This window comes from Lathyrus oleraceus, chromosome 1 (genome assembly GCF_024323335.1).
Source record: "Lathyrus oleraceus cultivar Zhongwan6 chromosome 1, CAAS_Psat_ZW6_1.0, whole genome shotgun sequence".
NCBI lineage: Eukaryota > Viridiplantae > Streptophyta > Magnoliopsida > Fabales > Fabaceae > Lathyrus > Lathyrus oleraceus.
Genome location: NC_066579.1, coordinates 394,687,988 through 394,709,749, shown reverse-complemented (window position 1 = coordinate 394,709,749; position 21,762 = coordinate 394,687,988). Strand labels below are relative to the sequence as shown.

Below are 21,762 nucleotides of genomic sequence, written 5' to 3'. Positions count from 1 at the left end.
AAACAATGTTTTCATCGATTAATACAGTATAGCTTTCGCTAAAATCGACCAATAAACAAACATTTTTCTACCCAGAACTACGTAAGCCTTGATTTCTCTTTTGAGATACGTAGGAGCAGGATTTATAAATCTTGTCAGGCCCACTAATAAAAAAAACTTAGGTTTAGTCCTTCGTCACAAAATCCAAAAACATTTCTTCCCTCTTCCTTTCTTTCTTTCCTACCTAATAAATTGAAAAGCCTAACATTTCAAACTAACATTAACGCACACAACTGACCTAATGGTTCCTGTTGAGTACAACGGACGTGAGGGGTGCTAATACCTTCCCCTTGCGTAATCGACTCCCGAACCCTGATATTGGTTGCGATGACCATATCTTATCCTTTCTTTTGTCTTGGGTTTTATCGATATTTCCCCTTTCCTTTTTAGGAATAAATAAAGTTCGGTGGCGACTCTGTTCAGTCCATCATTGCGAGCGTGCGATCGCGCTTCGCTTTGAAGTCGTATCCCCATTTTTTCGAGGTGCGACAGATGGCGACTCTGCTGGGGATGGTTGTCCCTAAGTGAGTCAAGCCTAGTTAGGTCGTTGTGTGCCTTTGTTTGTTTACCTATGTGGCTTTTCTTTATTGTTTTTACTATCTCTATTGTCATATTGATATGAATCTGTTGTATTGGTTCGATTATGGTGTGGTACTTGGATACTCTGATTGCAAACCTTGTGGGGAAGACTTTTTACCCGAGTCTCGAGTAAAAACGTAAGATAGGACGAGGTTGAGTAGTGCGGGTCCGCGAGATGTATTTCTCGTTGGGCCGGTACGAGAACCTTACTTAGAGTAGATTCTTGAGAGGATGTTATCGCTCGGCAAGTAAGTTGCCGTAAGCTTCGATATTTTCTTTAGGATCCATGACTCTAAGAACCATTTGTAGAACCTTAGTTCTTTGCCCAACTAGGAAAGATGGTTGCGTAGTGTGGGTCTGCGAGATGTATTTCTCGTTGGATCGATGCGAGAACCTCACTTAGAGTAGATTCTTTAGATGGAGTTGATGCCCGACAAGTAAGTTGCCGCAGGTAGCAAACAATCTAATGGATCCATGACTCTAGGAACCTTTGTAACCCTAGGTCATACCCGGTGAGAACCCCGTTTTGGAAAAGCAATCAAATTTATCAGTACCTCGGACTTTTGAACCCGTGTATTGAAAAAAAACACAAATATGCATGGCTTGCATAGCATTCATTCACATTTCATTGCATCTGCATCTCATCATAACGCATGTCATTTTCCAGACAAAATACCAAAAAAAAAACTCATCCATCCTTTGTCCGTGATCAACAAAGTGATTCCTAACACGCGTTTAGAACAAAGAACCATGTCTCAGGAGATGATGGACGAGCTAAGGAAAAGCCAAGAAGCACTGAATGAGGAACTTAATCTTTTGAAGAGCCAAATGAGATGGGTCTTGGAAACCCTGCAAGTCTTGTTGGGAAAATAGGGTCACCCAATATACACTGCTGCAACAAAGAGAGCTAATACCCCACATCCATCTGGTGTTACCCCAAGTCAAGGGAAATTCTATATGGCAACTCCTTGTCTACCGACATATGGCCCTCCCTCATGACGTCATCATCAACATCCTCTGGCTATTCCTCCTCAAAATCACCGAAGTCAGGTTCAGAACAAAAATCAGAATCAGAACAAGAGGAACAAAAATCACAATGACCCAATTCCGGTGCCATATAGCAAGCTCTATCCACAGCTGATCCAGAATGCTTTGGTGACCCCTCGAGCTCTCACACCTGTGTCACCATTCCTGCCATGGTACAATCCAAATGCAACATGTGAATTCCACAAAGGGGCAGTGGGACATGACCTAGATTCTTGCTTAGCGCTGAAAGCCTTGGTACGAGAGTTGATTAACAAAAAGAGCTTAGTCTTTGAAGAAGATCACCCGAAGATCAAGTGCGAATACCATACTGGAACAATGGGGCACTCCATCGAGGAATGCAAGAGTTTTAAGCTCAAGATGCAAGGATTGAACACTCAAGGAGGAGGGCTCAGTTACATATACCTTGATTTCTGGGCCAGGTAATGAGAAAGGGAAAGGACGCTTGAGACCCCTCAAGGTTTTGTACCACAAGGAAGATGTCAGGGATGTGGCTAATGAACTATCATTATTTCCTGGTAAGAGCATTGAGATACCGCCTTGGATTTCCAATGTCACGACCCATACCAATGAAAGAAGAGGAGAAGTGAGTAGTGGATCCAGGAGGGTTGCGTTCAACGATGAGATTGAAGGAAAAGAATTTGAAGATCATCATGCCAATGTCAAAAAGCTTGGTGATCCCAACCTTCAAGTTTGAAGAAGTCAATTCCCCAAAGTTGGCAATCATTTGGCTGTCTTAGCATTTCTTTGTAGTTTCCTTGCATGTTGATTGTTAATTGCTTTTAAGCATTGTTGTTTTCTTTGAATTGGTAAGATTAATGAAACGTTTATGCATCTTTTGAATTAATCCATTTGTATTCACTCGTTTTTCATTTATGTTAAAAAACAAAAAACAAAAAAAAATACTCCTCTCATTCACTTTTGTTTATCAAACTGTTGTGTTAACAAAGATTGGAAGGAGGATGATGAAAGCGAAACACCTGAAATTATTGTGGTATGCTTTTGAGTAAAACCTTGTCGATGATGTAAGGCATTGTTTCAAATCCCCAAACACTGAAGAGATAAGGAGTTAATCCCTAGTCAACCGCTTTGAGCCTAGAAGTTGTTGTTTATTTCGGATCTAAAACCCTTAATCTTAACCTGGGGCAGGGTAGTTGTTCAGATTAGTTTGATCGTGCATTCGATCTTTCAAAAAATCGTCCATATGTGCACCCTCCAATTAGGTTCAACCACATGTTATCCTTCACACACATGTTGAAGTGTCGTAGAAGTTGAGAAAAGCTAAAATTAGTGTTGGTTGATCCTTATCCATCAATAATATGGCAGTCAACACCTTTTTTTTTTAAAAAAAGATTGAAAAAACTCGCTAAGTCAAATACCACAAAATGACTTAGGCAAAAGTTAGGGCATCCCGATGGACCGAAAGCTTCAAAGAAGTGGTCCAGGAAAAATCAGGGATAAGGAAAAACAATCAAAGGAGGTCATTAAATCCTCGATAAAAACAAAATAAGGTGACTGCCATTTCAAGAAAATTCGTCTTGAATCCTCATCACACCTTCGAACCCTCTTGGAAGTCGAATGCGTGTAACTGAACATAGGAACTGGAGATCATCAAGAAGAAGGGGTGGGTAAAAATAAATTTTGAGCCTTATATCCTTTTGTTTCAAAAAACCGTGAACCAGACCATGTTACAACCCTTAAAAGACCTAATTAAGGCAGGGTTTATTTTGAAAGCATACTATAACAAGGTGGTGTTAACTTGACTCCAAACGATTTTTGTTAATCATTTGATGGCACCAACGTGCACACTGTGAATGACTTGATCACCATTGTGTTCTTATCAACGACTCATTCACTATATTTCACCCGTTCATATCAATAAATTTTGATTTCAAATTTTTGCATAAGCATGGAATTAAAATTACCATTTTTGAATGAACAATCTTATTTGCAAGTCAACACTTAGCATCAAGAAATTCCAAATACAGTTGAGGAACTTGATAAAGTGAAAGAAGTCCAAACAGGGGCAAATCACTTTGAGCATCAGTGAATTCAAGCTAATCACCCTAAGGGTCATCTAGCCAAGAGTAATCTGCTTCAAGAATCAGACCGGGGCAAGCCACCTCAGAGCTCAGTAAGTCCAATCACTCCAAGGTTCAGTTAGCCAGGAGTAATTTGCTTCAAGACTCAGACCGGGGCAAGTCACCTCAGAGCTCAATGAGTCCAACTATCCAAAGGGCAGTCGATCAAGAGTCTACCATTCTAACATTTGGTTAGTCAAGTTCAGACCACTGCAGGTTTCAAACACTTGGGGCAAGCCATCTTGAGGTAGTCTCGTGGAAAGTTGTTTCCAAACCCACTTTCAAGGTGAACATTTCCAAAGACCCAACAAACTGGGGCAAGATGAGCCACAGAGGGGCAGAACCTCTTTCTTCGTGCTTTCAAACTGCTTAAACAAGTTCTGCCATACGTCAACAACTATTGAGTTTAAGACGAGTGCCCGAAAATTATGCTAGCACGATTCATTAATCCTCCAAAAGGATCCCATTGGCAAAGTTGTGGTTATCAAACTGGATAGAATCCTCCTTTTGCAACATCTATCATAAAATATTTGGTTGAGTTCCCGGTGTTGAGGAATCATGAGCTTCCATAAAAAGCCTTTACAAACTCCCAGTCTGCCCAGTGTCAGCATTCTCATAATCATGATCATTCATATATCATGCATAAAAGGAAATTCAAATCATGCATAGCCGAAATGTACTTCGTGCTCATTTTGCATTGACTCAGGTCTTGTTGTCGATCCTAGATCCTTTGACCTTTGATTCCAGTTTGTATTTGGTGCCCTTAAAACCACATCCGGTTTTCGCAGTCATTTTCAAATCCAATTTTTGTTAAATACTATTCAGGTCATATATGAACCTGTTGTTGAGCTTTATTCCAGTGTCAGGTCATACTTGAACTTGTTCTGAAGTTTTTTCCTTTTGTTCAATACCATTCAGGTCATATATGAACCTGTTGTTGAGTTTTATTTAGGGGTCAGGTCATACTTGAACCTGCTCTGAAGAGTTTTTCCAGTTTTGTTCAATACTATTCAGGTCATATATGAACCTGTTGTTGAACTTTTATTCCGGTGTCAGTTCATATATGAACCTGTTCTAAAGAGTCTTTCTGTATGTTTGTTCCAGTATTATCAGGTCATATATGAACATGTTGATACACTCTTCTTGAATTTTTCTGAGTTTGTTAGGTCATACCTGAACCGGCTGTCAGAACTTCTTGATATTCCCCAGCGTTGTCAGGTCATATGTGAACTGGTTGTAGCATCTTTTCCTTTATTCGGGGTAGTAAGTCATATGTGAACTTACTACCGAAACCTCATGTATTCCAAGTATCGATTACCAAATTTCACTTTGAGCACTCCCCGTTGTGTCTGATTCTCCAGTCGGATTTGTCTTCCCCAGCGAGTTTGTTTTTTTTACCATTTGTCTGTCTCCCTGTGGACCACCAGCATTCCCCACAGATTGGTCTGTCTAGTAGCATCTCCTGTCAAGGGTTCACCATATCCCTAGCAGATAAAAAAAATCACAAAAAATATAGAGTCCTTCATCCATGCATATCATATCATAGCATTTTCATTTTTCAGGTTCAAAATCTGGGTCTCCATGGTATTTAACCATCCCCCACTACGATCCGATGAAAAAATACTGTTTCATTTTCCTCTAGTGGAGGATGTTTAAATAGAGGCAACTGTCATACCCCGATTTTGGCCCTGAAATTTTCTTCCCATCAATCACTCATTTCCATTCTTTCTTCACTCACCTTCATATCCTTCATTCATGATCATATTTACTATTTCATATTTATTTTTATTTTTTTTATTATTTTTTACATTTTTCACGTTCCAAATTTACATTCATATTTGCTTCATTCACCTTTAAAAAAAGGGAATCCTTTAATATTGAAGGAATTCTACATAATCATTCATATTTCAATTACGTCATTTTTCCTTTCAATCTTAATTCAAGAAGATTCCATCTATACTCCATCTCATATTTCTATATATCATGTTCAAATTTGCATTCACATTTTTCATTCACATTGAAAAGCTTCCATTCATCCATACACATACTCATTCATATTTTAATTACTTCATTCATTTTTGCCACATCCACTCACTCATAACCATCGTTCCCGTGGCAAGTGGATTAACTCATAACCTGTAAACATCACCACTTGAATACATGAAGTCCTGAAGATACAAGGAAAGGCTTCTTTTGAATTGCTATAAGAGACGCTAATTTTCTTCATTCACAATAATGTCATTTTTTTTACAAAACATAAGTTTGTCCAAGGCATACTTAATTTACAAGAAAAAACAGTTGGCACTCGGATCTTTATTACAAGAGGGGGACACATTCATTGTACTTCATACATGGAGATTGCTGTAAACATACATTTGTTCAAATCAAGCTGGATTGCAACGGGGTGTGAAAGAAGGGACTATGAGGCTGGCTTGGTACTCTCCAAGAGCGAACAAAATGTTGCTAATGCTTCAAAAGCACTTTCAAAAGGGTGACTCAATTGCTGATTTCTTCATCGTTGGTTCAAATTCTTCCTGTTGCTCCAAGGTATTTTCTCTGAAAAAACCAAGTTGGTGTCGTCAATCAGTGGAGTCAATTGCAAGCTCGATTTTTCACCAGCAACTCCCATGGCTCAGCCTGCCGTGGTAATTTTGAGTCAAAGTTTCTAATGCAAATGTGGTAAAACCTGTACAACAAAATATTCAAATTAAGCCTGGTTTAAACATTTTTGAAAATCACAATCAAAGAAAATCCCAAGTGAAAAACAGCAGAAGAAGCAAATCAAAAAAATTGAATGGTTCTAAAGTTTGGGTAGATCCCAAAATCATTTCTAGTAGTACTAGAAAGAAAACAACTGCCAAGAAGGGAAAGTAAACTTTGATGCAGTATGTTTGATTTACTTTCGGACAGGTTCCTGTAAAATACCTGCATGATACACACAAAGAAAATATCAGTGTATTCCGTAAAAAAAGAAAAGCCACAAATCCTCATAGAAATGCCATAAAACCTTCAAGCGCGATGGCTTCGAATAATTTAACACAACAAAAAATTGAAGGTTCAGGGGTGAGGCTATAAGGATAAGTGTTACGAGCAAATTAGGAAGATTGTTGAAGGATGATTTAACAAACTTCTAAATGAGCTTGCGGTTGAGGACCTGAAAGCAGCATTAGAGGAAGCTCGAGCGATTGGGGAGGAACTTGGAGATACCTATGACTATGTTGCCCCCTGCTTTCCTCCGAGATATGAAATATTCCAACTAATGGTAAATTTGTACACTGAGAGGTTTATTCAGATGCTAAGGTTGCTTAGTGACAAGGCCAATGGATTAACAAGTATTGAAATATTAAAGGTAATTGGTTGGGTGGTTGAATACCAAGATAACCTAATTGGCCTTGGGGTTGACGAGTCTTTGGCCCAAGTCTGCTCTGAGAGTGGTGCAATGGATCCTCTTATGAATTCTTATGTTGAGCGAATGCAAGCTACAACAAGGAAATGGTACTTGAATATTCTGGAAGCAGATAAAACACAGCCCCAAAGAAAACAAAAGATGATTATAGCAGACAAGTGAGAAAAACCAAGCACCATACAACCTGGACCATAACCGATCGCACCAGCCATAACCTGCAAAAAAAATTAAACCAAACCCTGTGAATAACAAACTAAACCATACAACATTTATGCCCAATTCAATAATTACACGCAGACGGTAATGCAGACAACACTCACCTTGAACCTCAACCTCATCCACAACCTCCATGTTCTAAGAAATTCACTGCAGTAAAAAGGATAAAGTAATTAGCAAAGGCAGTAATTCAAGGAATATCCCAAAAAAGGAATGAAGACAAATTTCAAGGAGAAAGTGTAGACATGTTTACCTTTTTTCGAATTTAACAATAAACAGGCCAACCCAATTTCTGAGCATCAAAAGGATGTTTACAGAGATACTCTTTTGGAACCCAAGGGACCAATTCGAAACCCTAAGCGGTGAACATAAATAGGGAGAGGCGAATCAGTAAAGAGGAGGAAAAATTTGAGAAAAAAAGGGAGGCGGACCAAATTCGACCAAGAACCCTAACCCCAAAATCGAAACCCCAAAATCGAAACATACCTGGATTAGAGAGGAAAGAGTGAAGTTTAGGCTTCATCGTCATCGTCACTACCAAATCGCCGCCGGAGGTAAACTTCGGATTTCTTTAAAACTGTGAGTTTTGCTGAGAGTGAGTGAGAGAGATTCACGAGGTTGAGGGATAGCGTTTGAGAGCGAGAGAGAAAAGTCTTGAGGTTGAGGGATAGCGTTTGAGAGCGAGAGAGAAAAGTCTTGAGGTTGAGGGATAGCGTTTGAGAGCGAGAGAGAAAAATCTTGAGGTTTGAGAGAGCGATGAGAGGGACGCGACTATGAGTTTTGTTTGAGAGTGTGAGAGAAAAGTGAGATTGGGAAAGAATTCTGTTACTATTCCAATTTGTTTTTATTTTTCTTTAATTCGTTTTAAACAGAATAAGTTTTTGAAACCATTAAAATTTTTGTTTAAACTTCCTAAATAGTTAATAAATGTTTCCTCCTTTTCAATTCATATTCCCATTGAAAAACCCAACAGCCAAGCGTCTGGGTTTAATTAGGGTAGTCCAACAGATTTTCTTTTTTTATTAGTTTTTTTATTTTAACTCTTTTTTAATTTATCTTGGTTTATGTATCTAAATTAGTATTAAAATAATAATTAGTCATAGGTGGTTTGGTGGAGAGGGGTGGTTTGTATGATCTTTAGTGGAGTGAGTTCGATACCCATGTGTAGTGTTTTTTTTTTTTAACATTTTTTATGTTTATGCTTTGTTATATTCATAGTTTCATTATCATAACATAGATTTGTTTTCTTTTAATGGCATCATTCATTCAAAACCATTTTAAATTATTAAAATCACATTTTTTCTCGATTCAATGTCGAGCCCATCTTTATACCCTTGTAAGTCGATTGCTTTTAAGCATCGCCATCAACCTCACATGGCTTACTCTTGGGCCTTCTTACAATGAGCTCTTAAGCAAAATCAACTTAACTTTCAATAATTTCAAACCTCGGTACTTTAATTGTTTTAATTTAACATTCAAATTGTTTTCTAAATAAAACGTGAAGAAAAAGATTACCTGGATGGAATGTCCAGTCGTAATCCCGAATATTAGGCTCAAGCTATAAGAGCTTGCAAGCCGTTAATATTCGTCTTCTCTTTAACACTCTAATAATCAAATCATTTTCTAAATAAAACGTGAAGAAAAAGGTTACCTGGATGGAATGTCCAGTCGTAATCCCGAATATTAGGCTCAAGCTGTAAGAGCTTGCAAGCCGTAAATATTCGTCTTCTCTCCAAAACATCTATAAATATCTCAAACCATCTTCTTAATAAAGTTGGAAGAAAAAGGTTACCTGGATGGAATGTCCAGTCGTAATCCCGAATATTAGGCTCAAGCTGTAAGAGCTTGCAAGCCATAAATATTCGTCTTCCCTCCAAAACATTCATAAATATTCGAATCATTTTCTTAGCAATATTGGAAAGAAACAGACTGCCTGGGTGGAATGTCCAGACGTAGTCCCGAGTATTAGACCCAAGCTGTAAGAGCTTGTAGGTCACAAGTACTCGTCTTTCAAACTTCAAAATACCTAATTCCTACCTTAATGCTTTTTCAATAAAGATGGAAATGGAACATGGTGTATACCGTGCACTCCTGAGACTAGGATTCGAGATGTATATCTCGCTCATCCAAGTCCTCGCCATCACTCAAAATACATCCAACCAATCAAACCCTTTTCTCGCCTCCGTGCGATTGATCAAAAACCTTTTTCATAAATGAAAGATATATTGTCTTAGGTGATGCAAAACAATGTTTCGGCCACGATTGTTGAGTAGAGATAAATGACGCTTTTCCGAATGTAGATTTATAAATCCGTTCGATGTGTGGTATGCGTCCACTCCTCATCTGTTTTGGGTAAAACAATGTTTTCGTCGATTAATACAGTATAGCTTTCGCTAAAATCGACCAACAAACAAACATTTTTCTACCCAGAACTACGTAAGCCTTGATTTCTCTTTTGAGATGCGTAGGAGCAGGATTTATAAATCTTGTCAGGTCCACTAATAAAAAAAACTTAGGTTTAGTCCTTCGTCACAAAATCCAAAAACATTTCTTCCCTCTTCCTTTCTTTCTTTCCTACCTAATAAATTGAAAAGCCTAACATTTCAAACTAACATTAACGCACACAACTGACCTAATGGTTCCCGTTGAGTACAACGGACGTGAGGGGTGCTAATACATTCCCCTTGCGTAATCGACTCCCGAACCCTGATATTGGTTGCGATGACCATATCTTATCCTTTCTTTTGTCTTGGGTTTTATCGATATTTCCCCTTTCCTTTTTAGGAATAAATAAAGTTCGGTGGCGACTCTGTTCAGTCCATCATTGCGAGCGTGCGATCGCGCTTCGCTTTGAAGTCGTATCCCCATTTTTTCGAGGTGCGACAAAGTTCATATAACAAACTCTAATCAATAGAAATTTAGCTGCTCGCAATAACAAGACTCTTAACAATAGAAGAACATATATAATACATGAATTTCCAATTAGAATTTGGCTTTCGATGATGAAAATCTTCATTCACGGAGTTTCTATACTTGTTTTGCTGTCAAAGTTCTCTGCCAAAAAGTCCAACTCCTCAAACCTTTTTTTCTCTTTTTATAGGCGTTACAATGTGTCAAGAAATAGAACAAATTGTGCCATTGTGCATTTTCATCGTGCCACGATATTTGATTTTTCAGTTGGATTATGTCACGATGCCTTTTCATTGTGGCACGACCAGTTAGGCGCGACACGATCTTGGGCGCGATTTTTCTAGTGAATAATTGGCTTTTTCTTCACAATTTCTTTGCACTTTATTAATTTTGCTATATTTTTTCAACTTTGTAACTTTCTCTTATTTTGTCATAAATTTCAAACACAAACTATTAAAAAATAATCAAAAACATATACAAATACTTAGGGTGTGTTTGATTTAGTTTTTAAAAACAGTTTTTTTGTTTTCAAAATTTATAAAATTAAAAATTTGTTTGATTACAATGTTCTAGAAAACTGTTTTTAAAAATTCTTTCATTTTTATTGTTTTTAAAAGTGAAAAACAAAAACAGGTTTAACATGTTTTTCATTTTTAATTTTGGATTTCTGGATTTCTGTTTTCATTTGAGTTATCATTTTTTATTTTCTCATTTTTAAAACTGTTTTTAAAAATAATTTACCAAACAAATATTTCTATTTTCTCATCTTTAAAACAGTTTTGAAAAGTCATGTTACCAAATAAATTTTTTAATAGTTCTCTTCTTAAAAATATTTTTCCAAAACAATTTTATAAAACTTATTTTAAAAGTGAAAAGCAAAACTGATTCAAACGGGCTCTTAGTAAAATTACATATGACAAAATATCTTCGGATATCAAGTCAAGTTTAGGAAAAGTCCTATATCTCTTAAGTGTACAAGTTTTTGTCATAACACTTGCTATTTTTTTTCTATATCTTTATTCATTTCTTGTATTAAGAGTTTGTAGTTATTGTACTCCTCGTCATTCAAATTAGTTTGCTTATAAAATTAACTTAATGGTAAACCATTCAAGCCCTCTTTTGTTTAAAAATAATAATTTAATACTAAACAATCATCTCTGATTTTTTTTAAGTAACCATTATTTTAAAATTAAATATCAAAATAACCATATTTTAAAATTATTTATAAATCTAATCACTTTTCAAACAAAAAAAATACGACAAAAGCAGGTGTCACTGCCTGTGACGCATGTATACTTTTTTGCACTAAAGCACCAACATTAATGGTGCATGCATGCACATAATACAATAAGAGAAGACGTCACTACTACCAATGACACATGCTTTATTTTTTTTAGTTATTTAAAAATGAGAAACAGTAAGAGAAGTGACGCATACAAACAAAAAAATTATTGAACAATCGTCAGAAAAAGTGACACATGTATACAATATTGTTAAAAAACAATAAACAGTGACGTCAAATATTAGCCAGCGTCATATGCAGTTACACTCATTCTTATCGTATAATTTTTTTATTTAATAAATAATTTAATTCTTTTAATATTTAATTTGAAAATAATAATGATTTAAAAAAAAATCTTCAATCTCTTGTACTCCTCAAGGCTGAAGCCCTGTTGTGGTTAGAAAAAAAACATTTTAATTTAACGGTAAGCGTTTCAATTAATTTAATAGTAAGCACTTTCGGAGTATAGTCGTGGGCACACATTTGGAGTGTTTCATTTGATTGCTTCTTTTTATGTCTTCTGAATCAGGTATTTCTCTATCTTCTCTCCATTTTCTTTGAGATTATTACCTTTCTTTGTTTGCAAACATGATAAATATTCTGCAAGAGCTTTTTCCCTCTCAAAAACCAAAACCCATTTCGTATTCGTCTCTTGAAACATGTTCATCCCCTTCACAAACACAACCTCCTAATATCCCAAAAAACCCTAATAACAGTGACGATGCATGTTCATCTTTTGACATTCTGAACTATGAATCATGGGTGTGTCCCCAAGTTCTGAAGCACCACTCAATCTTTACCTCAGATGAAGACATCCTCCGTTTGCAACAAAAGATTCAGCTGACGGATGAACTTGCATGTCTTCCGTGTTCCGAAGAAGAACGTGTGTGTTGGCAACACACGGATAAAAATGAACCACATTTCATTTATATGTATGAGTTCCTGTTTGAGAAACTGTTAATTTCACTTCCTTTTTCGAAATTTCAATGTGACGTTTTGGCTACCCTAAATGTTGCTCCTTCGCAGCTTCATCCTAATACATGGGGTTTCATAAGAGCTTTCGAGATTCTATGTTCTTGTGTTGGTGTTGAGCCCAGTCCCAATAAGTTTCTGTATTTCTTCCAAGTCAAGGTTTCGGGAAAAGTGGGATGGATATCTGCAAGTGGCCGGTCAGGGAGACGGTTGTTGAATGGTTTTTATTCTTCCTATAAGAACTGGAAGAACAGGTTCTTTAAAGTTGGTTCGGTTTCGGCTTCGTTTTTGTTGAAGGAATGGGGAAATTCTCCATTTCCCCTTCAATGGACAACTGATCCTATTCCCTTCAATACCTTTGAGATTGACCGATTGGACGAGGTTGAGCGGGAAGAAATTCAACCGCTGATCGATTTACCTGTGTTTCATTGTGCTAAATTGATAGCACTAAATGAAAATTGTGGTGCTTTGATGGCTCACTTTTGTAAGTTGCATTCGAAGGTCTTGTTTTGCTGGCTATGTTATGCTTGTTACCTGATGTTTTTATTTATTGTTTTGCAGCAGAGATGACGACATTCATGTTCAAGAAAAAGGACTTGGAGAAATTCATTAACTTAAAACCTTCTCCAGATCCGATTACTCATACATCAGCTCCCAACCGTACCGTGACCTCACCTTCGGGTAGCCAGCTTAAGGAAAAGAAGCGAAAAAGACTATCTGAGGTCCCAGCTGAGCCCGTTCCTCATAAGCAAACCCGTGTCATCAACTCGCCTGTCCTCCTTGCTAGTGCAGGGAATGTGCCTTCGGTTGGTCCGGCACCGACCCTTCCAGTTCAGAACCTTGAGGCCATGTGGGATGATGCACATGGGTCTTCATCAGAGATTGACAGACCATGTATTTCTAAACTGAGGAAGGAGGATATGGTTGAAGCGGCTAAGGTATACCAGCTACGCGCTTTAACTCTTATGAAAGAGATGGAACAAGTTATGATCTCAGAGAGCTTGGAGAAGCTGACTAAAGAGAATGAAGAGGATAAGAGGATTAAAGAGATTGAAGAGTTGAAACGAAAACTGGAGGTTGCTCACAAAGCTCAAGACAAACTGAAAAAAGAATTGGTTGACTTGGACACAAAACAAGAGAAATGGCAGAAGGAGAAAATTGACTTAGAATCTGCTTTGAAGAAAGAGCGCGATCTCCTGAAATCCACTCGGGTAAATCTGCGTGACGAGAAAAATAAGGTTCAGCAGGCCATGTCTCAGGCAGCCCATCAGTATTTGGAAGGTTTCAATTGTGCTAAGTCTCAAGCCGCCTTCTTGTGCTCGGATGAAGAAGGAAGATTAGATGGCATGCGCCTTTGGGGTCAGGTAAGGGATGGCGAAATCGTAGTTGATGATGAGGGAGATGAGTGAGGAAAATTAGATGGCATGCGCCTTTGTGGTCCTCAAGTGATGAACAAAGATGTTGATGTCACCTCAGTATGTTTTGTGAAAAACATGTCTATTTTGCTCCACAAAAACAATATTTTATAACTAATCTGTATGATAGTGTTTATCACTACTGTTTTGTCATCTATGTATACAATATTAAGGATGAGGTTGTGTTTTATTGTTTATGTCATTAGTTAGAGTATAGCAGATTTTGAGTACTCCTAGCATTTCTTTGAGTGGTTTTGCAACATAACTAAGGAATGACATTTCTACCTCATGAAATGTCACCTGGCTTGACAAGAGATTACATCGCCTCACTTCTAGCAATTAAAAAACGAATAGCTTTCACATTAATCAATAATGATAATTTTGCATAATGGAGGAGAATGGAAATCCATGAGTGCAATAAATCAAAAGATCTAAGAACTTTGAAAAGGAAGCTAAAATCAAAATTATCAAATGATTTTATAATGTCAATTTTCATGAGGTCATGTTTCCACCAAAAAGACCTTTTCTTCAACATATAAGGATGGCTTTTGAGGTGACACAGACATAATCAAAGATGTTCCTCCCTTTAAATAATCACCTTTGAAACTCTAAGATGATATCCGGAATGTGGCAAACATTCTAAGTCTATAAGTAAGAATCTTAGATTTTGTCAATTTTTAGATATTCTCTCGTCTCATAAAAAGTCTCATTTATATTTTTTCTATCTCAAAATAATTGTCCTTTTACAATATCAATGCAGCATTTATTATTATTTTTCCACTATATATTCCTATTTATTAACTTTCACTTTATTCAATCACTCTTTGAACTACATTTAATATGGGTATTCTAGTAAATGATATTATTCTTATCATCAAAATCAATACATTCAATAATTTTCTTAAGAACCGTGAATTATTCAAATAAGATATTTTTTATGAGACGGAGAGAATATATATCTTCGTGAAGTTTGAGGCATACATTTCACATTTTACTTATTCCTTGTTTGAGTCTATCTGTGCATCTATTTTTTTTATTTTTAGAATTTGCGATTTTTCTTTTAGTTAATTGTCATATTTTACATGGACATGATTTTTTGTGGCTTTCCATACCCTTTTCAAACTACTTTAAACTATGATTAATTCTTTGCTAATCCCTTTAACCCTAATCTATTTCTTTGTGTTAAAAGTTACATTATAAGTTTATGGTCTAAATACTCGTTCTTACCCACGTTTCCTTGTGGTAAAAAAATATTTAGCATAAGTTCTAAGTTTGAGGTTGCCTGTGAAATAGAAACAATTTAAATTTGGCGGCGGTGGTCTTAAAACAATGTAAATAGAGAGAATTGTATAAAAAAATTATTCATAGAAAAAAAAGAGAATAAAGAAAAGAATAACAAGTATTCATGAGAAAAAAAAGAAAATCAAATATCAATAATCTAGTATCATTTGTTGAACTATATTCTATGGTAAAAAGATAAAGAAAAAAATTATAGACGGAGTGATTGTAATAATAGAGTTCATAACTCTAAAAACTCAAGTCACGTTTCAATCATAAATATCTCAAAAATATATGTTGTAAGGTTAATTTGATTGGGTGTTTAATTTTTTCGCCCTATGATAACATGATATTTGTATGTTGACAGAATGATAATCTTGATTATCATTTGAGTGAATTATTAAGAAAAGGAGAAAAGTTGACTAGAGATGAAATTTGGATAGATTTTCTTATACTTATCTATCTTGAAGTTTGAGAATGAAAGTAACACTAGAGCATAAGCATGAGAGTACTTCGGTAAGTAATCTTAAACTTAGAAGTTATTGTTAGACATCCAAAGTTGTTGTATTATTGTAAATTCTCATCTCTCAAATTTGTTTATTAAAGACAAGTAACCGTTCAAGTTTAGAGTTGTGATGACCCTCGATCATACTAATAACTTTTTCTATTAAAATTGCATATTTCTTAGAAAGTTATACATGAATTAATATCACCATGGAAAGTCTCAACTTAAATAAAAATATTGTTAACTATATAATTTTACAATGCTCACACATAGTGGAGGTTATCGTGACGAAAACGACGCAAAGACAAGCACAAAAATACCAAAACAAAGAAAGATTCACTTTTCCAAAATCATGTCACTACCAAGGATGATTGTGGCATGATCTCATGATACAAACAGAGAATAAATGTCTTTTTGAAATCGTGGCACAATATGAAAGAAACATGGTGGGATCATTTGATAAAAAGGTTGAATAATTGATTTGATAAAACCGGGTCATGATCGTAATGCATTGTGGCACGATTTTCTTAAAAATCATCTTGACACATCATCTTATTAAGAAATCATGGCGCGATGCACAATTTCTATGATTTCAAAACTCTATTTAAAGGAAAAATATGACGATATTTATATGGATTTTAAATTCTAATCCTTGAGAAACAATTAACAATTATGTGGTTCTTGAGATCTAAGATGAATGTTATTTCCTTATTGGAGTACAATTATTTCATTTTAGTCTATTTATTCGTTCTATAAACTTTTGAGTATTAAATGTCGGTAGACATTTAACATTGAACTCGAAGGTTGTATCCTTCACAAGTAGATTAGCAAGAGATTTTGTAATTAAAAAAAATCTTTTATAAACCCCTTATAGAATTATGCATGTTTTAAACTTCTAATGCCCTTTTCATCGAAGGGAGAACAAATTTTTTCAATTATTTTCACTATTATAAAAAACAACTCTCATAACGGTTGGAAAAATGATACAACCGCATTCAACCAACTGTTGTGAGGTAAGGTGTGATTGTATGCATGATTCTTTCCACCACAGTCATGCGACGATTACGTTAAACAACCATTGTTGTATGTCTCAACCTATCACAATAATTACTTTAAATAACCATTGTTGTATGTCTTTTAATAAAATAAAAAAATACAACAATAGAACAACAACAACAACAACAAGAACAAAAACAATAATAACAAGAACTATAACAAGAACAACAAGATCAAGAATAAAAACAAAAACAACAATAATAACAAGAGAAAGAAGAAGAAGAGAAGAAGAAGAAGAAGAACAACAACAAGAATAACAACAAGAACAACAAAAGCAATAACAAAAAGAACAACAAGAATAACAACAAATAACATTGCTAAATTGAATACATATTTTCCTTGTCTGATTCAAGTTGGAGAAGAGGTGATGAAGTTCTGAAATTTGTTAATGAAAAAAAATGATGTTTTCGAGTTTTGTTTATCGAAGAAATGATGTTTTCGATGTTGGTTTAGTGGAGAAATAGAGTGTCGCAAATGGAAGATGATGTTTGGAGATAGAAGATGAAGTTCGTCTAAGTTAGAAGTTCATCTAAGTTTTAGGTTTCATACATATCACTAATGGTAGTGTCTTGAGTGTTGATACTCACTAAATGGACGACAAAGTTTTGTTTATGTACGGTGAAAAAACTCAATAAACACCCTTATATTTCTCCATGACCCTGCATGACTTTTCACCACGGTTAGAAGTGGCTTAAAAATAATTAAAAACAAAATTGTGGGTAATAGGATTCAAACTCATGACCATGTTCCACTTGTCGCCACGGTTGGAAGTTCTAACCGTGGTAAAAATTGAATTAAAAATAAATAAAAAACAAAACTGTAGGTGTTAGGCTTCAAACTCATCACCACACACCATTTTTCACCATGATTGGAAGTTTCAACCGTGGTAAAAAATGACTTAAAGATAAATAAAAAATAAAACTGTAGGTACTAGGATTTGAACTCATGATCAGACGCCATTTTTTTCAACGGTTGGAAAAATGGCTTAAAAATGAAAAAAAAAACACCTAAGTGAATAGATTCTACCACAATGGATATTTTGACCGAGGTGAAATGACGTTACGAAAGATACTTTTTGTAGTAGTGTTTAATTTTTTTCTAGTCAACTTCAATCCCTAGTGATAAATTTTATAACCCAACACGATGTTCTCTCTAACCATAGAATGACATTTTTATCGATTCATGACTATATTTGATTTTTTACACTTGTTTAACAAAAGTCATAAATTTACTAAACTTTTATCATATTAGAAAAGAAAAGAATATAAAAATTATCCATAAATACTTCAATATATTTTTCAAGTATATTAGAGAATATAGATATCAAACATCTTTGAAAAGTAGCAAGAATATTGCATCACTTGAAAGACATTAATATGTTGACCAAGTTACTCTATACCCATGAAAGGGTAGATGATGAATTGTGATATTCAAATTTCATTATTAATTTATAAAATATTTTTACTTTTTTAAATGTTTATTTTAGTCATTAATATTAAGATAGAAGGATGAAGGTGATGAAGAAAGAATGCAATATAAATAAAATAATTTAAAAAAATAAAAAGAGAAAAAATTAAATATACCAGAGATTTATACAGATTCGATCTAACCACTTGACATACTATCTTCCTTGAGACTTTTCTTTTTAGAGTTCAACTAAAATCAAATTTTAGCTTTTGCAGAATCAGTTCAACACTCAAACAAAGATTTTAACACAACCGAGATCAAGAACATTTATAAAAAAAAAGGTTTAACTTTCAACATTTAAGTCTTATATAAATTACAATCCACAATAAAGTCAAACTCTTCAATAAATAAAATAAGGAAAAACATCTACTAAAACAAATCTCTCACAAGGGTATCTCGGTCTTTTGATACTATGTCAAGTCTTGTGAAAAGCAAAAATGAAAATCGAGAGAGTAGAAGATAAATATAAGATTTTTTTTCCAGAATTTAAGTGTAAAATGAAACGAGGAGAAACTCTTTTATATAAATAAATAAAAATTGACTAAAAAAATAAATAATTCATAGTCCAAATTAAATGACTTGATCAATTAACTTTAATTGTTAATCCATTAATAATTTTTAAAATACCACAACTCTAATCCAAAGAAGAAAACTCCAAACTGATTATATACATTAATCCACTAAAAAAAATTCTAATGGATTAAGATATCATTTACTTTATTCTAATTAATACTCTTATAAAACTCAATGGAATATATATCAATAAAACATATTCAAAAAGTTAGTAAGAATATGAAATCTTAAAAAACACCATTAGTTAAGTTGCAACAATCATAACTTACATGTCTGGTGTAACTTACATGCAACCAAGTTTAAAGAACTTGGTGTGTCAGTTATTTACACACAATGTGAATAGAATATTGTATTTAACTATTTTGTATGTACATTGAACACTAATAGAAATTTTTATTTTCTTGGGAATTTACCTGTAGATTTTAAATTATAAATAAAATCATTTCATTTATATATATATTTTTTAATTTTATATCTAAAAACAGGTAGAAAAAAATTATAAGTCTCAAACTTCCCCAAGAAGGTTCTATACTGTTTTAGTATGATCCTGCATGAATATGTTTAAACCGTATCAAAACCCAGAGTCTCAAAACGTATGAGTAACTTTCTTTCCCATTCATCACACTCTTCCAGCAAAGAAGAAAATGGCCAACGTAAACGTAAACGTCGGTGATCATTTCGAAAAGCTCAGCATTTACACCGTCGACTTACACGGAACAAAAATAACCGTAACCGTTACCGCCTTCCCTTCCGTAGTCAAAAAGTGGCTCACTACCACGCTCCTCTTCCGCCGCCACTACGTCAGAAAGAATCAACTCGTCGTCGGCCTCGGCGTCCAGTGGTTACCCCGCCGTAGAAATATCACCGCCGCTACATTGCAAATATGCGTCGGTCAGCGCTGTCTTATCTTTCAACTCGCGCAAGCCGAATCCGTGCCGGAACGCCTCCGACGGTTCCTTAACGATCCTAACCACACGTTTGTAGGATTCTGTAACCAATCCGATAATCGGAAACTGAAATCGTCTAAGCATGAATTGGAGATGTTCGGTGATCCTCTTGATCTAAGGCTGTACGCGGCAAAATTATGCAATGAAGATCTTGCCGGTGCTTCAATGGAAGAGATTGTGAAGAAATGCGTTGGTTATGAGTTGGATCAGAGCAGAGATATCGGTAAAAGTGATTGGAGTGAAGAGAATTTGAGCGAAGATCAAGTTGGTTATGGTTGTGTTGATGCTTACTGTGCTTTTCTGATGGGTAAGAATATGAAAGCTTGGGAGTTCAAAAAATGAATTTTTGTTTTAGAAGTTTAATATCTCAACATAGATATGTCATTTATCACAATCGACTTAAGCATGATTCAATAGGTTTGATGCAACATAGATCTATGCTTATACAATAAATCACTACAAGCATGATATAACCTAGATGACATACAAATTATGTTATCATTTAACTTTTACATTATGAATGACGAAAATTAAAGAGAGAGAGAGATACGGAAGAAAGGGAATATACATAGATATATAGTGGTTAGACAACCGTTCTTGCTATGCCTACTCCGCTCTTTGATGGTTTGAAACTATTGGGAAAATAATCACGTCTTCAACTATTTTTACGAGTTAATATACAAGTATTTTGATACAACAAACTACCATTAATCTTGTGAAGACAAATCTCTTATGAAGATGTTTTGATGAAGACAAATGTGTTGGAAAGAAGAGAAAGTTTGTTTCATGCTCAAGTCAAGATTAAAGAACTTAATTTTTCACGAGTTTGGTCTTGATCAAGATATGACCTCTCAAGGAAATAGTTCATGTTTTCATCTAAGGTGATACACATTCATTATTTTCATCACCTAGGTGTTCAAGAACATTTATGCATATTGATCATTCAAAAAATTGGTTTTAACTTAGAAAATTTTCAAATTTTTCCATACAAAAATGGATTGTCATAGATGACCAATCGATTTTCATGTTGCTTCTGTCCAAAAAAAAGTTAATCCCAAGTTTGCAACAATTGATTGTCCCTCTATACCAATCGATTGTCACATGTTAAATTCTGAATGTTTTAACATTGCAATAAGGAAACAGTCGATTGTCTACATAGACCAATCGATTGTCACTAAAGCATCATGAGTTTTTCTGAAAATTTGAAACATATTTTCATTGCTTCTCTTCATGTGATCCTTTCACTAATCATTGCAACATATTTCTGAATATTTTCTAAAACATTGTCATGATTTCCAAGAGTTTTCTTGCTACTATAAAATGCATAACTTTTTATCATTTCAAATTTCCTTTTTCAAATATTTTCAAAACAATTCAATTCATTGTTACAACATTAGTTTCAAGAAATTTCTGCATATATTTTCATATATATCAGAACATAGTGTCGCATCTCGAAAAATACGATTCCTCGCAATGGTCGCGGAAAAATTAGTTCGAATAGAGTCGCCACCGAACTTTATTTATCCCAATGAAGGAATAGGAAAATATCGATAAAACCTTTTAGAAAATAGAATAATGGTCGTCGCAACCATATTCGGGTTCGGGAGTCGATTACGCAAGGGGAAGGTATTAGCACCCCTCACGTCCGTTGTACTCAACAGGAACCTTTTAGTCTGATTTGCTATTTGAATGTTAGTTGACTGTTATTCGCTTTCTTCAAGTGATTTAAAATAGATAACATAATATGGATGGAGACCTCAGGAAGGAGAAAGGGGAGGTTTTTTATTAGTGTGCTCGCCAAGATCTCGCAATCTCGTGCCTACGTATCCTTATGGTGCAATAAGGAAATCAGAGCATTCTTAGTTCGGGGAACTACGGTTTTGTTGGTGTCTTTTAATGAACGGATGTGTAGATCGTGTTCTAAAGGCTAAACGCTGACTTGTCTACTCTCAGCGGAGGCTTAAGCATTGGTTTGTGGTGCGCATTAGAAAG

At 35.0% G+C, this 21,762-nt stretch overlaps 2 protein-coding genes across 2 annotated transcripts; both read left to right on the top strand.

Annotated features, from left to right (window-relative positions):
* Positions 1-11,971: 11,971 nt before the first annotated feature.
* Positions 11,972-14,192, top strand: LOC127074287 (uncharacterized). The gene is made up of 2 exons (XM_051015596.1): positions 11,972-13,013; positions 13,091-14,192. Exons 1-2 carry the CDS (start codon positions 12,146-12,148, stop codon positions 13,936-13,938), a joined length of 1,716 nt encoding a protein of 571 aa, XP_050871553.1. The 5' UTR covers positions 11,972-12,145; the 3' UTR covers positions 13,939-14,192.
* Positions 14,193-19,467: 5,275 nt separating this feature from the next.
* LOC127110213 (uncharacterized) lies at positions 19,468-20,112 on the top strand. Its single transcript, XM_051046081.1, has one exon. It carries the CDS (start codon positions 19,468-19,470, stop codon positions 20,110-20,112), a length of 645 nt encoding a protein of 214 aa, XP_050902038.1.
* Positions 20,113-21,762: the final 1,650 nt, after the last annotated feature.

What these genes read in the sequence shown, in the direction of transcription:
- LOC127110213 (XM_051046081.1), top strand. Translation starts at nt 19,468, where the DNA reads ATGGCCAACGTAAACGTAAACGTCGGTGATCATTTCGAAAAGCTCAGC.
- LOC127074287 (XM_051015596.1), top strand. Translation starts at nt 12,146, where the DNA reads ATGATAAATATTCTGCAAGAGCTTTTTCCCTCTCAAAAACCAAAACCC. An exon ending in TGCTTTGATGGCTCACTTTT is followed by an intron (nt 13,014 to 13,090) that starts GTAAGTTGCATT and finishes ATTGTTTTGCAG; the next exon opens with CAGAGATGACGACATTCATG.